The sequence below is a fragment of the Trichoderma harzianum genome (genome assembly GCF_003025095.1).
Source record: "Trichoderma harzianum CBS 226.95 unplaced genomic scaffold M431scaffold_5, whole genome shotgun sequence".
NCBI lineage: Eukaryota > Fungi > Ascomycota > Sordariomycetes > Hypocreales > Hypocreaceae > Trichoderma > Trichoderma harzianum.
Window position 1 is genome coordinate 1,704,126 of NW_020209253.1, and position 17,277 is coordinate 1,721,402.

General features: G+C 51.3%; 4 protein-coding genes across 4 annotated transcripts; 1 reads left to right on the forward strand and 3 right to left on the reverse strand.

Annotated features, from left to right (window-relative positions):
- Positions 1 to 550: 550 nt before the first annotated feature.
- On the reverse strand, positions 551 to 2,395 carry M431DRAFT_82219 (hypothetical protein; the record flags this gene model as incomplete). Its single annotated transcript, XM_024923135.1, has 4 exons — positions 551 to 1,848; positions 1,901 to 2,121; positions 2,184 to 2,253; positions 2,323 to 2,395. The coding sequence occupies 4 exons, from the start codon at positions 2,393 to 2,395 to the stop codon at positions 551 to 553; spliced, it is 1,662 nt and encodes a 553-aa protein (XP_024775549.1).
- A 1,246-nt stretch (positions 2,396 to 3,641) lies between these two features.
- On the reverse strand, positions 3,642 to 6,962 carry M431DRAFT_16171 (hypothetical protein). Its single transcript, XM_024912992.1, has 4 exons — positions 6,367 to 6,962; positions 6,016 to 6,296; positions 5,534 to 5,950; positions 3,642 to 5,401 (listed from the first exon to the last, which is right to left on the reverse strand). The coding sequence occupies exons 1-4, from the start codon at positions 6,488 to 6,490 to the stop codon at positions 3,791 to 3,793; spliced, it is 2,433 nt and encodes an 810-aa protein (XP_024775550.1). The 5' UTR covers positions 6,491 to 6,962; the 3' UTR covers positions 3,642 to 3,790.
- On the reverse strand, positions 6,952 to 8,603 carry M431DRAFT_507539 (hypothetical protein). The gene is made up of 6 exons (XM_024918981.1): positions 8,437 to 8,603; positions 8,343 to 8,365; positions 8,267 to 8,277; positions 8,088 to 8,201; positions 7,395 to 8,013; positions 6,952 to 7,341 (listed from the first exon to the last, which is right to left on the reverse strand). Exons 1-6 carry the CDS (start codon positions 8,480 to 8,482, stop codon positions 7,258 to 7,260), a joined length of 897 nt encoding a protein of 298 aa, XP_024775551.1. The 5' UTR covers positions 8,483 to 8,603; the 3' UTR covers positions 6,952 to 7,257.
- A 2,055-nt stretch (positions 8,604 to 10,658) lies between these two features.
- M431DRAFT_82619 (hypothetical protein) lies at positions 10,659 to 15,475 on the forward strand (the record flags this gene model as incomplete). Its single annotated transcript, XM_024923191.1, has 2 exons — positions 10,659 to 11,311; positions 11,383 to 15,475. The coding sequence occupies 2 exons, from the start codon at positions 10,659 to 10,661 to the stop codon at positions 15,473 to 15,475; spliced, it is 4,746 nt and encodes a 1,581-aa protein (XP_024775552.1).
- Between the last annotated feature and the right edge of the window lie 1,802 nt (positions 15,476 to 17,277).

Here is a 17,277-nt window from a genome sequence, read left to right on the forward strand (position 1 = left end):
TGGCGTATCGGTAGTTTTGTTGCTTTTTTTTTTTTTTTTTACTTGTTTAGGATTATGTATAACGAGGCAATGGCAGCAGGAGTTGCTTTCGGCTCCAGGGCTAGAATAAGTGCTACGAGATACCTATGCTAGCATTCACGAGATGGAAAGCTTGGACAAATATGAACAAGGTCGAATTCAGATCTACAATTTTGAATTCCAGAGGCGCGTTGTCTAATTAACATACCACATGGATCGTAGGAAGAAAAAAGAAAACAAAAAAGAGATATCCCGTTTAATTCCATCTCAGCCACCCAAACGAGTAGAATCTTAATCCCCTTCCCCTAGCAAAGTCAAGAAACAAATTGGTACGATGCCGAGAAAGCCGTTGCAACAGGGAATAGAGACTTTCACCTTTAAAAGAAAAAGGCGAGGTATAATAAGTCCATGAACAGGAACAAAAGAGAAAAATGGCGGTATTAGAAAGAGCGTCAAGAGCAATGGAAATCCGTCAGTCCCGTCTTTGGTATATAAAAATTAGCCCATTTTTTTGTTTTTCAACTTCTTCGCCTTAAAACTGGATTAAATCTTGCGGTTGGCCTGGTTGCTGTCGCTGCTGGGCTCCAAATGGATTGCTGTTCACCTGAGGTTGGCCACCGTAGGTGATGCTGGGCAGACCAGTAAACTGCTGTCGTAGGAAAGGGTTGTTGCCGGTGGCTTCTGGGTTGAGGCGACCAAGACCGGCGCCAGCGCTATTGATGAAGGTTCCGGGAGCAGTGTGCTGTGAAGGAATTCGCAAGTCTCCCGTGTTTCCGTATGTATCCATACCGTCTCCAGAGGCCAGCAAAGCGTTCAGCTTCATCTCGTGCTCACTGAGTTCTCTCTGGGGTTGGCTGAAAGCAGGCTTCTGCTGCAGCTGCTGCTGCTGCTGCAGTGAGAACTGGGGCTGGTTGAAGTTGGACAGAGTCTTCTGCTCTGGCAGAGGGCTAAGAGAAGACGTCGCAGGTCTAGCTGATTGCGGCCTGTTCTGGGCAAAGGGGTTGTTGGAACCGGTCGGTGTAGGTTGAATAGACTGCTGCTGTAGCTGGTTGTTGGTTGCCCAAGGATTGTTGCTTCCAGGCTGGATAGCCAAATCCAGAGCCTGAGAAGGCTGCAAGTGCTGCTGTTGGGCAAACTGCTGCTGCTGCTGGAGGTATTGTTGCTGCTGCTGTTGCTGCTGTTGAGCAAGCAGGTTACCTGTAGGCACCGGGAGGACTGAATCAACACCGAAAGCGACGTTGTAGTTGGGTTGCCAGCCAGTTTGCTGCGGCTGCTGCTGCTGTGGCTGCTGGTATCCAGTATAAGCGTTTCCTAGATAGCCCGTCTGCTGGGGGAGCTGTTGAGCCTGCTGGTCAATTGGGTTGGCCCAGAAATCCACAGCGTTGCCTTGTTGGTAGCCCTGGTTGAATCCCGTGTGTTGTGGCTGGGATGTTGTGGGAGTGTCATCGTCAAATAGAGAATGGGCGTTGGAGTCTTCTAGTTCACGACGTCTTCTCTCTTCCTCCTCCTGGCTCAGTTTGATGGCCTTTGCGAGATCATCATCATTCTCACCACCGGAACGAGTCTGCCTTCGTTTCCTGTCCTCCTCCTCCTGGTATTTGCTAGCTTCAATAGCAAGGCGATACTCAGTGTCGTCTTCTTCATTTGGAGCTCTCCGTTCTGACCGAGGCTGGCGTCTCTGGGACTGCTCGGACTGCCCAGCATACTGCGGGCCGAAATCAGAGTCTAGGCCCATGACGCGCGACTTCCAGGACTTCCGGTCGCTTCGCTCCGCTCGCAATCGCTCGTCATTCAGGATAAGCGCGGTCAATTCCTTTGCCGCGACACGGACTGCGCACCGGGTTAATAACGGCCAACCGGAAGAAGGCATGCATCAACTTACCATTCTGACCGACGTCGCGGCCTTCCTCGTCAATGTACTGGAACTCTCGCAGTGTCTTGATGATGTAGATGCTCTGGCGCGCCCAAGTGACAACGAGCTCAGAGCCCTCGTGGAGACAGTAGTCGAGGACCTTCAACGCCTTGAGAACGTGGCGCCAATTCTTTCCCTTGTCATTGAGCCTCTTGTCAAGCATATCCATTATGTCGTAGAATTCGGTGGACCTGCAATCGGGCTCAAGGTTAGTTTGACGCTATGGTCCCAGCTTGTTCAGAGCGTGACATACGTGTTGAAGGTCATTTGGGCAATCTCGCTCATCTGCGTGCCGGTCGGACCCCATGGATCATTGCTCGTCGCTGTGAAAAGAAGCTGCCATTAGCATCGCTGACTACGCCGATGAGCGGCAATTCCGGGCGGTGACAAACCATCTCGGACTTTGACCTGGGCATGAGAGTAACCCTTGGTCACGTTTTTCACGCTGCGCATAACCTTTGACATGATGGGCGATCTGTACTATTCACAGCTGGAAGAGTAGGAAAAAGAAAAGAAGAGGGAGGAAAAGAGCCGGATGATTGGCGCGCGAGAAGCTGATGGGGGTTGGTCGCAGCTAGCAAGCAGGATAAGATAGGAGAGAAGAGAAATGAGATTGATCGAAGCGGCTGTCCGGGGTGGGCAGCAAATTCAGCCGCGAGACGCTGCGAGCGTGAACCTTGAGCAAACGGCTGCAGACACGCAAGACGCAGACGCTGACGAGCCTCACAAAGGTGAATCGAATCGCCACTCGAACTCGGCGGCTGCAACGCTTTGGTGTACCTGGGAGGTGCTTGGCGTGGGGCGGCTGGTCGCAACAGCTGTGGCGCTTAACAAAGGGGAGACGCAATACACGCGAACAGAGAGAGAGAGAGTTTTGGCGTGCAAGCGGTGATGAAGCCAGATTTGCGCGGCGCAAAGAGGCGGGTGAGATGTCGAGTAGAGTAAGAGTCGTGGGATGGAAGAAGAGGCTTGTCCGACAAAGCGAGATGGGCTTTGACAAGTCTATCAGTCGGTTCGCCTCGCCTTGTTTCCAGCTAGCTTGAGTCAGTTTACGTACGCTCCCTGCTTGATTACGTTAGGGGAGAGGAGGAGGGACGAGGTTAAAAGTTCCCCAGTCCCCAGGCAGGGTCGACAAAAATATCCGAGCACGCCGAAGCCCGAATTGCCCTGTCGTCTTTTTGTCAGCCGATTGTGACGCCCAGTCTGCATGCCTCGTTCTGGTACCTTACGTCACGCGCCGGGCGCCCATCTCCAGCCACGCAACGACTTGAGGGAAATACTCCTAGACAAAGGCAGATCCGGGTCGCAAGCCCGTCAGCCCAGCGCTTACCCTACATCAAGCATTGAGCATTAAAATCTCTGTGGTTCCATGCGTGATTCCAGTGCATCAACCGGGGCTTCCATCCAAGGCACAGCGTCCTGTATGTACAAGGCAATTCCGATTCGGCCGGATTGCGCGTCTCTAATTGGGAGCTGCAGCACTCCAGGAAAATAGGTCCGGAGTACGCCGGCACCTGTGAGGTCATCACTGTCACCGCTGTGGGCCGGGCACACCTCACTTCTAGTTGCATGCAGCAATACCCTGCACCTACGGAGGATTAACATTGGATGTATCTACACTCGGGGGATTTCGGTGGCTGCAGAGGCCCAAAGAATAAACTGAGATTGGATTGGATTCCGTTTTCTGTACATGTACGGTACTGTAGATAGTCGCAGATATCAGCTAAATAAAGCTAGCGGGAAAGCGAAATTCTATGGATTGGAACCCAAATTAGACATCCTTCTTCGAGATGCTGTCCCTGTCCTTCTTAACCCTGACCGACCACTCACTCACTTTCATTTTGCCTGCGCCTTTCCTTTCTACGTGCAAAGCCTCTTCGCGCCTCCCGGAGCGCCACCATCGCCTTCGTCTTCCTCGTCCTTTTCGAGCTTAAGATGGTCGCGTTTACGAGAGTCTGAAGACGCAGTCGATTTTTCGGGGAGGAATTGGTCAGTCGGATCTTCTTCCGTGAGGTCAATCCATATATCGTTTCTCTCGCTTTGTCGTCTAGTCGTCGACGACGATGCTGTTCGATATATATACGAAGGTGCGGAGCCGACGAATAAACTTGCTTCGCTTTCTGCGGTCCGTGGGGGGGAAATGTTTGAACCGTCGGAACCGTCAGGATCATCAGAATCGCGCCCACAACCTCCCGTGCTTCTATTGCCCTGCGTGCTTCGTGTGTGTGATTCTGTATATGACGGGGCGTATCCATCATCGTCAACAAAGAGGCTGCCCTCTACATTCCCATTGGTTGAGCCTTGCTCAGAAGACGCTATATCTTGATCAAGCTCTTGATCGAGCTCATGGTCAAGCTCATGGTCAATCTCATGGTCAATCTCATGGTCGATCTCATGGTCGAGCTCCTGGACGAGCTCCTGGACGAGCTCCTGGTTAAGCCCCTGGTCAAGTTCTTGGTCAAGCTCTTGGTTTGGCTGATCTTCATTATCTTCATCCTCCGTAAGGTCAATGACTTGATGCCCAGAGACTGATCGGTCATCTGGCACAACAGTGGCGGATCCATCATCGCTCTCCTGGTCACCGTCACCGTCAATGGCCATCAAGCGAAGCAAGTGGAAATTGTTGAGCAGATCGTTCGCTTGCGAGTCCCCTGTAGAAGGGCCACCGTCTTCTTCGGTGTTGGTTGAGTTGTCCCCCATATTATGCCACGGATTTGCCTGTGATGGGGCATCATCGTCGCCGTCATCATCTGAGCTCTCATCAGAACCTGAATCCGGACCAGAGCTCGGAGGACGACTTTGGCGAGGGTTCGAACCAGAGTCAGAATCAGAATCAGAACCAGAATCGGGGTCAGAACCAGAGTCGGGGTCAGAATCCGAACTCGAGTCTTCCGGAGAGTTCTCCTCTACTACCCCGAGACCTCTGAGCAGAATATCCCAATCTGCATCTGATGGCTCAAACGAATTGAGTGATGGAAAGAGATTCCTCAACTGTGATTTACAACGATCACCGGCTTCTTTAGGCCTCCGGACAGAGTTGTTCACGTCCTTTACAAAGTGCCAGTCTCGCACTGGTCGCCTCCTCTCTTTTGTATGAAGCCACCGGTCGAAATCCCAGAATTCAGCTTGGTCTAGGCCTCGGAGGCTATAAACATAGTCCATGCCTTGTATCGTGCGTAGTGATCGGAAGCCTCTGAAGTTCGGGTGTATTTGCATTTTGCACTTCATGTGCTCGACTATGCCCCTCGGTTCATGTTGGCGACGCATATACTCCTCATTGGACTCTTGAACGTAGACACCAAGAGTCTTGAGGCGAATGGCCTCCGGAAGCCACACGAGCGCGAATGTGCGGCGTGATGTATATTTCCCGCGGTCATTGATCTCAAAGGTGAGATGCTGCGACCCTTGCCAGAAAATCTCAATATGCTGCAGCCGTTGAACATTTGCTCTAATACCTTTGGCAAAGCGACCCTATTCGCCCAAAGAAGAAAAAGCAAACGTATTTTGGCCATAGAATATGTGGCTGCCCCAGAAATGCCATCTCTTGCAGACCAACAGAGGAGCTAGAAATACGTTAGGATCAGGCGCAAATTGAATGCTTACCGGAGTCCTTCCCACGTGTAGGCGATGGAGGTAGCTTGGCCTTTGATTGAGATTCATGGGCGCTTCATCTAACGGATGATGCGGGTCTAGGCGGGATATGGCATGGACCACCTTGCCTCGAAAGTCGAAGAAATGTCGTAGAATCTGGAATTGTATCTCATCAGGTATTTTCGTAGGCAGCTTTCCCCTAAGTACGTTGCCCCCAGGCGTCTTGCCCGCAAGCATATCAGAAGGCCGCGGCCTCTGATGCTCTGAGGGGTCGTCCTGCAATAGATCTGCTTGTAGCTCTCTGTTCGTAGGCCTTCTCAGATTTAGATCCGGATGAAGTTTTGTGAGTTTAGGCGAAGCATTTCCCTCCAAGCACGAGAGCTTGTAGATTGTTTCCCAGCTCTCACTGCCAATGCGATCTGGCCAAGTCTGCTTCACTGGTTAGTTAAGGAGCAAAGACGCTTGAGGTTTTCAAACTTCCTGAGGCTACGCACCACTTGAGTTTTCCTCAGTGTGTCCCTCGGTTGGCTAAGTCTTACAATTCTCTCATTAAGCCGCCGATTTCTTGCTTCCAGGTCTATAATCCTCGCGTTTAGTTCTTCTATTGCTCTCTTTCGCTCCCGTGATTTGTGATGGACACGATTGAAGCGCCATCGATATTCTGCGGCAGCATGGCGGAACGCGTGTGCTTCTTCTGCGTCAGAGTCGGTGAGTGAATATTCGTCTTCGTCTTCGGGAGCGCCAGATGGGTCGTCATCGGCAGCATTTGCTGCAGCTGGTGCATATGCCAACATATCAGAATCGTACTAACAGAGTATCATCTTGTGGAGGTTGATCATGCTTACCTAGAGGATCATCATCCTCATCATGTGAGAGGCCATACTCGTCTGAAGCGCCAGTATTGGCTTCAGAAGGAGTAAGGTTGATGGTTGAAAGATGATCATCATCGTCATCTGAATTGTCATCCATAGTGACTGTGCTCAAGACTGGAACAAGAGAACGCTCTACTGATCGCCGGCAGTAGCTTGGAAGGCAAGGAAGAGCAAGTAGAAAGCTGAGTGATGTGCAGGAAACGTAGGAGAGAAGTGGTGAGAGGAAGAGATAAAAAGAGGTGGGAAGAAGAGATAAAGGGTGGTGGGAGGAAGAGATGGAAGAGCAGAGGAAGAGAAGAGTTGGGACTATATAGGTGATTTTGAATCACGTGGTGCTTCAATGATTCTGCCTTGAAGCGGTGAAAAGGCTGCAAAGAGCAGGAGAAGAGGCGATGAACGTGCACTATTATAGATATCCTGAAGGCTGGCAAGCAGGTGTCGTATGGAGTGGTTGGAGAAGCATGCTACATGACCTTGAGCAGCTGTCAGGATGAATAAAATGAACATCTGGCCATCTGCCGTTATCGAAAGCACGTTTGGGACGATGATGGAGATTAAGGAATAAATAGTTTATGTTGAAGCGTCTATACTTCTAAGAATCTTGTGACTGTACTCGTTGCCGCTTTTGACGATTGAAACGCTGGAACCGCCTGTTTATAAGCCCCATAAACCTGCCGCAGCCATCGTCTAGGTTGAAAAACAAAACAAAACAATGGAGAGATAGTACCTATCTAATCCAAGAAGAAATCGTCTAAATGCCGAGCGTCCAGTTCTCTAAGCATAGTGTGACAAGTCGACGTTGCGGGCCATCCGATGACCCTACCAGTTTCTCTAACGCTGTTTTCCCAATACCGTAATCTGTTTCTATGATTGCCACTTGCGGAAAGTGTCCATGACGGTGGTGAAAACGACCAGAAGAATACCACCTCCAGGTCCGAGACGGAGAACCTAGCAGAGGTTAGTAAATGTAGGATATCCATAAACGAACAAGAAAGGCTCACCTTGGGCAAGAAGCCCTTGTATAAAGCGGCGAAACCTTCTTCCCTGAAAACAGTCACCACAGAGGGGAAAGCCCAGTTGTACTTGGGAATCTGACCGGGCACCTTGGGAGTATTCTGAATTCTGCTCTTGACGACGTCCAGGGGAGTGTTGAGAATGGTTCCCACGGTTCCACCGATAGCACCAGAGATCAAGTCGTTGCCCATCTTGCCGCTGCCAGTCTCAGCCTTGGGAAGCATTTGACGGACCTGGAAGATACAACCAAAGTAGCCGGCGTTCCAGAGAATGTGTCGCCACATTGTGCTCTCAAGACCTTGGTAAAGGGTGAGGGGGCCCTCGTTCTTGACAATCTTGAGAACGCAATCCACCATGCCGTTGTATTTTCCAGCAGACGCCTTGTCTTGCAGACGGATCTTGACCAGCTCGAATGGAACGACAACGAAGGATTCGGTGGCACCTGCGGTAGCACCGGTGAGGACTGACAATGACTGGTTCATCTTCTCGACGCCAAACATCTTGCGGTAGACCTTGCCCCACTCATCGTTGGCAGCAAACTTGGTGGCTCGCTTGGGGGCTTCCATCAGAATCGGAGCGGAGATGCCGCGGTAGAGGCGTGAGAACCTGCGCCTCTGTGAGATTGGAACTTCAAAGGAGATGACAGAAGCGGAGCAATAGAAGCGAAGAAAGTGACCTACCCTTCATGCTTGATAATCTTCTTGAAGCAGTCAAGCATGCCATTGTATGCTTCGGCACCTGAACCCGTGCCGGTCTGCAGCTGAACTCTAGTCTTCACGACGTCCAAAGGATACCTGCCCGGCGATTTGTAAGTATGGCTATTCAGGCTGGTGAGCGTAAAGGATGTCGCGCAACGTACATGACCAGAATCTATTCGAAAACAGGAGGAATCGTTAGCTGAGGTTTCCGTCAAGAGTAACGGGGTCATATCGCACCTCCGAGACGCCCGCAATTGCGCCTGAATGTATTGTCAGCCATCAACTGCTATCAAGTAGAATTGGGAGCGAACTGCGCCGTATCTGAGCGTACCTGCGGCAAACTGGTATTGGAAGGGAAGGGGCTTTGGCTCGGCCATCTTGTCAAATTGGCAGTTCAACCTGGATCAATCAATTGCAATGCTGAAGGGATTCCGTGGCAGAGAGGCGGCCGAGCACAGATGCGATTGTCGTTGTGCTTAGCGGAGGAAGATCGGAGCGTCACTCTGGAGGGGAATTTTTTCCAAATCTTTAGCGGCGGGCAGGCCATTTCATGGGCTGAGTGTCGCCGGCTATAAGCGACAGTCCCACCTGGCGCTAGCAGAGACCCTGTCCAGTGGTGCAGTTTTAGCGGCCAAGGGTCACGAAAACTGGACGAGAACACGCGACACTAGCAGTGCGTTAGTCTGATGAGACGAGACGAGACGATGACCTCGAGCCTACAGTAGATAGTACGTGGTAGTTTTTGCCCTACAGGAATGCAAAGTACTTTGACTTGCATACGCTAGAAATATTCACGTCAGGAATTGGAGTAGAGCTTCCAGAGAAGTGTCTGTCCTGGGTTAATCATTACGATTTATTATACCTATTCGACCTTGGTATTTCCCGATGGCGGGATTCCGTATAAGTTGGATATAATTCGGGATTGATGCCATTCAATCTCATGTATATTGATCTCCGCAGCTCGTTGATAGGTAGCGTAGTATATGCTTATTTAGCATGATACTTTAGTACGTAAAGTAATGTAGTTCTTGTCTGGATTTACGTAAAGATGCCTGTGATTCGGCATTCTGAACTAGAGGCATTTTCATACCATCATCGAGTCCATCTTCAGATACCGGGAAAGCTACCCGCCTCTTATATATTGCATACCACCCATCAAGTCACTGCTAATAATCATATGGTAGATTCTGTATACCAACTTTCTTTGAAACCCATTGACGAGAGTCATTTTCTTCTTCTTCACTGATATATATGTGCCTATTCTGTTGCTGTTGCTAGTGGGAGGTAGTAGGGCAGAGACAAGACGGCCCCAATGCACCCCGATGGCGGGGTTTAGAATGCTCCCCCACACACAAGTCATGCACGGCGGCTGATGGCCTTCGGAAGGGCCCGGCTTCCTGGTGCGCGTCCTGCTCCTACTGCCACCCGGTAGACATAAATAGGTAAGATCTTTGCTGCTTGGCTTTCCAGTGTCTTTTGTATGGAAGATCCGGGGAATTGTACCTCGCCTCGGTAGCAGCAGAAAATTGCCGAGCCCCCTTTCAGCTCAGCTGGTCTTCTTACCTAGATGCGCACGTCCCACGACCCAGAGGTTGTGTATCAGCAAATTAGACCCTCGCAATGTCGACATGTGCCGTTGTTGGAAAGCCTTATCCGGAAGCTGAGCGTCAAAGCGATTTAGCACAGGCTGCATTTGCGCGCTGCTATTGGCCATGGCTGCAAAGAGGGCTATCCGTCTTATCGGCGCAAGTGCTCCGTGGCCCGGACCTAAACCCCGCCATCATCAACCACAGGGCAGGAAAGGAGGAAGCGACAGGTACAATGTTGGGAGACGCAATATGATAAGGGTATACACATATACGGCAATGATTTGATGAAGAGAACTTCATTAAAGAGATCAAATTCGAACGATTTGCATAACTATATAGCATTGCATATGAGTTTTGCTCGGTCTCTCAAATTTATTACTTTATTCATGACTTCTTGTATCTCCGTAGCTCGGCATAGGTATATGGTCTGCCGAGTCCCGATCTAACAGCCGCCACGGCCCCTTCGATGTACTTTCCGGGTACCAGGAATGCGCAAGGCCACGCTCACGGAGCTTGCAACTTGGAGAGATATAACCACCATCCGGCTTCTAATCTTCAAATTCTCCATCATCGCCACATCCTCCTCATTCAACTCATCCGAGGATCCAAATTCATCCAAATCCAAGCCACTCGCCGGTCCAAATCGTTTCGCGCCACCCCTCGATATTATCGATAACGGAGTCTTTTGCCATCCATCGACGATTTATCCTGCGTGCGCATTCGGTGATAACAACTTGTCGAGTCCCACACACGCACGTCTTGCTGCAGCTACGCCGAGTCGCACAATCCCCTGGCATCGAATTTCGCACAAGAGAGCTTCGACTGTGCTTGCTGAGGCGTCAGCAACTCTCCGGCGCTTCGAATCGCACCTTTAAAAAAGCCGTGATCCTGCGAGACTCACAGCGAGGTGCCTTTTCAGGCGTCTGGGCCTCCTGTCCGTTGTGCAGCAGCTTATCCTCGGCCGATGAGTCATTTGCTGTGGAAATACTTCTGGGAGAACGATGTCGACAAGTTTCGGCGTCTGCTGGCTTCGGCCGGCCCCAATACCCAGGCGACAGCAAGGAGTCCAGCCGTAGGCGTTGGGACACATCTTGGAGCGAGTCCCGGTAGCATCGGGACTTCACCAAGGACTACCATCAAACCGCGTAAGGCGTCAGGTTATGCCCCTGGACTTGGCAAGGCAAAAGACGGCAGCTCTGGTCTAGGCAAAGCGGAAGTCAACAGTCGTGACCATGCCGGACTGACGCTATTGCTGCGCGCATCTTCTTCTACCGACCCGAACGCCCTGGTCTTCGTTCAGGCTCTACTCGAGCACCCCCATATCGACTTGTACGCTCAAGATCCTGAAAGCGGCTGGAATGCCCTGCATAGGTCACTGTACGCCGGAAATGCATCGATAGCCAGAGCGTTACTGGCAAAGGAGCGTGGGGATCTAGTAAACCACACTCTTGGCGCTGTTAACAAGGTTGGCCAGCTCATCAAGACCAAGGATCACGAAGGAAATAGTCCATTTGACCTCTATAACTCGACGATTGCTGCGAGATCGTTACGTCACACGATGGTTCAAGCTCTGGACGATGATGATTCGGACCTTGGTGACGGGGACTTTGACCAGGGGTGAGTTATCACTGCTACACTTCATTCTTGGCTGTTTCGCATCTGATGTTGACTGACCTTGAATCGTATAGTGCTTCTAAATTTATGCACGCCAACAAACATTATACCGAGGGAGATGAACTTTTCATGTTCGGAAGCAACAAGAACCTTTCCCTTGGAGTTGGAGATGAGGATGACCGACAGTATCCTGAGCGGATAATGCTACAACGGTCAGACCAATCCATCCGCCGCTTCTATGACGATTACCTTACACAGAAGCATGTGGATGCACCGCTCAATGTCACGACAGATCTTGAAACCATCCCTGCTCTGGTTCAAAACCGACCGTTGGTAATCCAGGACGTGGCCATGTCAAAGCTGCACACTGCTATTCTTACCGACGACCCGATATCCAACCTTTATGTTTGTGGCGTTGGCCGCGGCGGAAGGCTGGGACTCGGGGACGAGAACACACAATTTAAATTCACCCCTCTCTCCGGGCCATTTGCAGATAAAAAGGTCTGTCAGGTTGCACTTGGGCAGAACCACTCAATGGCAGTCGTTGGAAACGGCGAGCTGTGGACCTGGGGTCTCAACTCTGATTCGCAACTTGGCTACGTGTTGCCTCCTCCTTTAAGGACAGATGAAGAGCCGATGAGCCTCATCCCACGGCAGGTTTTCGGCCCTCTCAAGAAAGAGATTGTCCTTGGTATCGCTGCATCGTCCATACACTCGGTTGCTCACACTGGATCGTCGCTATACTGCTGGGGCCGCAATGCGGGCCAACTCGCCCTTATGGATTCTGATTCCAGATCACTGGATCTGCAGCAGACGCCCCGCAAAGTTGCCGCATCTCTTCTGTCGGCACCGATTGAGATGGTTGCCGCGATTGACAGGGCCACCACCTGCTTGTTATCAAATCATCAAGTCTGGGTATTCACCAATTACGGATACAGTCTCATAAGGTTCGCCTTTCCCGACGTTGCCCTTAACCGCAGTCTCAATGCAAGCGTCTTCTCCACCAAGTTTGACGTATCGCGAAGAGATATTCGATACATAGCAGCTGGTGGTGAGACGATCGCCGCAGTCACGGCTCGTGGCGATCTCTTCACCATGCAGGTCAGTAATAAGGGAGATGCTGGAGCCCCATTTGGCTCCACGACCAACCCCGTCAAAATCAAGAGTGCGGTTTCTCAGCCGCAGTGCATATGGGATTCAGGAAAAGATGGTGTTACATCTGTCAGCGTTGGGGAGCATGGATCTGTCATCATCTGCACAACATCTGGCGCTGTCTGGAGGAGAATAAAACGCCTCAAGGGAAAGATCGAATCCATTGTCGATTCTGGCGATGTTAAGAGAAAAGACTTCAAGTTCCAGCGTGTTCCTTACATCACGGATTGCGTGGCTGTGCGCAGCTCTACTTTCGGGGCGTTTGCTGCCATTCGAAAGGATAGCAAAGTCATGGCTCAGGAAATCCACATTTCCGAGCAGAATCTCTGGAACGATATGGGCTCTCTCCTTTGCTTGAAGGATTTCTACACTCCCGAAGGCAGCTCTGAGAGTGACTCGTTACGGAAAGCTTGGAACGCTTCCATCATCAGAGAGGGTCCCGGTACTGTGGCCCATCGGATTCTAAGCTCCTCTGATATCGAAACGGACATGCTTCATTGGCTACAAACCAACTCGTTCTTATACGATACCGACCTAGAGATTCGCACAACTGTGGCGCCAGATATCAGGATACCGGTGCACGGTTGGCTTCTCTCTGGAAGGAGCTCCGTCCTGCGCCAGGCTCTGTCAGACTTTCGGCTTGATGGCTTCCAGACACAATCGGACATATTTGCCTTAGAAATTGTCAATGACAAAGTGGTGCTGACTCTGCCCCACATTGACATATTCACGCTGCTGAATATTGTGGTATATGCCTACCAAGACAACATCATTCCCGTGTGGAAATACACGCGTGAAGCCCCGGCTCTGGCCCATCGCTTCCGCCAAGTCCGAACAGACCTCATGAAAGTCGCTACAAAGCTCAACATGCCGAAACTGGAGGCGGCTGCTCGACTACAGGCAGGCCTAGAGCGTACGCTTGATGTCGATTTGCAGGAAGCAATAGCCGACCCCTTGTTCTTTGAGGATGGTGATGTGATATTAGAGCTGGATGGGGACGAAGTGACGCTCCATAGTCATCTTTTGTGCCAGCGCTGTCCGTTTTTCGATGGAATGTTCAATGGTAGATCACAGGGGCAATGGCTGGCTGGTCGCCGCGACGCAATGCAGCACGTCGAGCCAGTTCGAATTGACCTGAAGCACATTCACCCGGAGACATTTTCTTATGTGCTGAACTTCTTATATGGGGACATTGGCGAAGAAATATTCGATGAAGTGATGGCTTCGTCGATTGACGAATTCTCAGAACTCGTCTTGGACGTGCTAAGCGTGGCCAACGAGCTCATGATTGATCGGCTGTCACAAATATGCCAATCCTTAATTGGCAAATTTGTAACCAATCGCAATATATCGAATCTCCTGAATGAAATCAGCGCTTGTTCAGTGGCAGAGTTCAAGGATACTGGGCTGGAGTATATCTGCTTGCAGCTAGAATCTATGCTCGAGAATCATTTCCTGGACTCCCTCGACGAAGAACTCTTGTACGAACTGGATAGCAAGGTTCGAGACAATCAGCTCGCGTGCTTCCCAATTGCAAAGAGCGGTCGAGCTGAGCTGCTGCTCCACGAGAAGTACCCCGACCTAGTGGTTGATATTGAAGAAGAAAGAAGGCGCCGTGTCAAAGAGATGGCATTTAAAAACGCTCAGAAGGAGGAAGAGAGAAGATTATCCTCTGCATACAAGCCACGCTTTGGAAGTCTGGATGATCTTGCGCGAGGGCTAGAGACCCCCGAGAAACACACCAGACAGTCCAGGAGTGGTCGGAATGAGCCATTCAGCCCGACTTTGCGTCCTAAGGATTCCCAGGCCGATATGATCTTTGATATGGATGATGAAGGACCCTCTGGAGGAAGCAGCCTCATGTCTCCGCAGCTATCGCCCCCTCTGACCCGCACCGATACTGATGCTGGATCGATCTCAAAGCTTCCGACAGAATGGAAGAGCTCAAAGGGCAAAGACAAGGCCGAGACACCGCAGTCGCCTGTTCAAAGCCTGCCTTCTCGCCAACAGCCGACTATCGACTCGGTAACACCTGTTTCCAAAGAGGTTAGAAACGACGTAGAATCACCCTACTCGGCTGCCAATCCTCCGTGGGCTTCTGCCGCACTGCCTACTGCTAAACTAGATCTGAAGGACATTATGTCTGAGGCTTCCGGAAAGTCGGCGTTGACGGCCGCCTTATCAGCACAGATGACAAAGGACTCGTCTAGTAAACCGCTTTCCAAAATGTCACAGAAAGAACGGAAGAAACAGATGCAGATGCAGCAGGAATCACAAGTCGCAGCGCAAGAGGAGCAGGCCAAAGCGATACCGTGGGAAACAGCATCGTCTAAGAAAACTCAGCCACCATGGAAAGCAGCAACACCCGTTCCAAAGACTTCGCTGCAGCAAGCTATGGCATCTGACGTTGCACAGCGAAACGCAATATCTACCAATGTCAAGCCCCTGGTCGCATCTGAGTCTAATCCTCAATCCACACCGAGACGGACAGCTTCCCCGGATACTCGATTCCCCGGACAGGGGCGTCCTGGCAACCCACAGGTAACAGCCCAAACAGCCGTTGGAGCGGAAAAACAACAGCAGAAGCCTCTGATACCTCACTCAAAGTCTTACATTAAGCCGGCACAAAAGACAGAGGCGACGTTGGGGTTAAGCATGGCAGATATCATCGGACAACAGCAGAGAGAGCAGCAGTTGGTCAAGGAGGCAGTGGCAAAGCGATCTCTCCAGGAGATCCAGCAAGAACAAGCCTTTCAGGAGTGGTGGGACCAAGAGAGTCGTCGTGCGCAGGAAGAGGAGGCTAGGCGGCACAGTCGAGCAAAGGGTAAGGAAGAGCAGGGAGGAGGAAGACGTGGCCGCCGGGGAAGGGGTGGAAAGGCTCGAAGCAGCGAGCCGTCAAACAATCAGCAGCCTGGCGTTGAAGGCTCAAGTACGAGTACAAAAGAAGCACCCAAGACCGGCGGTAATGCATCTCGGGGCCGAGGTAGAGGAAAGACGAACAGAGGTGGAATGTAAGTTCTTTTTTAATCGGGTTAGGAGTTCGTGTTTGGCTTACTTGAACTTGTTTTTGACGGCTACACCGGCAGATATAATATTATATAGTAGATATCCCCAGCTCCTTGTACTCGGGTGCGATTCTGTAACAATACCAATCATGGCCCGGCACGCTTCTCGTGTCACCAATAACTGCATATTTGGGGCGCACTGGCAGGTAAGGAGCTGCAGGCGAGGACCAAGACTACCTGTCGTATTCACAGGACGGGGAGTACGGAGTAGAGATTCCCGATAATCACCGGCAAAAGGGATCAAGTGACGGCGGAGATGGCCAATTCATTAGAAATGCCAGCACATCTTGCTGGGTGTCACAGACACAGCCATTCAGAGGCTCCAGGGCCTCACCGACACAATTTTAGGGCTCAGCGAACGGCTGTGCGACACCAATCCCGAGCGTGTCTTGTCCCACAGGCCCTCAGGTTGCAAGGACCAGGTCGTGAGGATTGTTTGTGATGGGAGTGGATTGGGCGTAGCATGAAAATGGCCTCTCCGGGCTTCTTTTACGTATTGACGGAAATCGGGAGCTTTATTATTGCTTACTGTAATATCATACCTGGGCACCCTGCAATGCTCTGTACTAGGTAGGTATAATACTAACCTTGCCTAATAAATAAGCAATTGATCAATGGATGTCTTGTTCTATTTTATTTTCCGTGTGATGTGATATCCAATCTCGCCATTGCCACTACCTTGCGTGCTCGGCGCCCAGGATTTGTTAATCTCAGTCGCCCTCCCTGGCAAGCCTCGATTGATCTGATCCGGCCATCCCTTTGCGGCTAGTCCCAGCTGTTGCGTGAATCGCGAACAAGGCCGTGGTAGCATTGATGTAAATGGAGTGCATGGCCATTATTGTACCGGGTACTTTGGCTCCAGCGGCTGGGCATCCTGCATGTTATGCCAGGTACCGTGGCGGTACGTCGCCTCGACAACTCCCCCAAAGAGCAAGCCAGCCGGAGGGAAATCGGATCATGAATCAATGGGCTTCTGACATCAAATGGGCTGGGCGGGCCAACCACAGCTGCGCGATAGGACCCCCACAGCTTCGGCATGCTCGCTCGCTCGCTGAGGCCACAGCGCATGAGCGTGCTAAAAGCTCGCCCTGCAGCCCATTCGAACGCTGGCTTCAGCGGTGTGGTCGGCTGTGGGCGGTTGGGCGGTTGCGTCAGAGGTACTCGGTACCTGTTAAGGTGCATGTAGTTGGGATGTACAGTAGCGACTCAGTTTGATCCGAGGCAGGGCGGTTTGGAAGATGCTGAGGCACCATTTGCATCGTCACGGCTTGGGAGGAATTGGCGCACATATGTACAGATCGATCCCAGCAGTATCCATCAGACTGCACCTGTACCTGGACTCTTGATACCGTCGATATCGTGCTCAGAAGCACGAGACCAATAACTGGAGCTGACATGTGCCGGGCCCCGTACCTCCAGGTACCTGCCAGGTACTTGTCTCCGGCCATGGTTGACCTCGACTCTCATCAACGCTCACTAAGAGCTGGGCTTCAATAGCACTTTAGCGCCTCCAGTGCTCCATGCTCTGTATTGTTCATGGTACTGCACTACCTCCCCGGTACATACCCACTACCACATTGCCTCAGCTATGTGCTCTCTCCACCAACCTCGCCCGTCCCCCGGCTTTCTCTCAAACCTTATCAGGCGGGCTGACGAGAGAAGAAGCATCAAATCTTGGTTCTTTCATCCACCCAGAATCCATATCCAGCGACTTCTCTGCCCCCCAGAGCTCACCGCTTACAAGGGCATTCA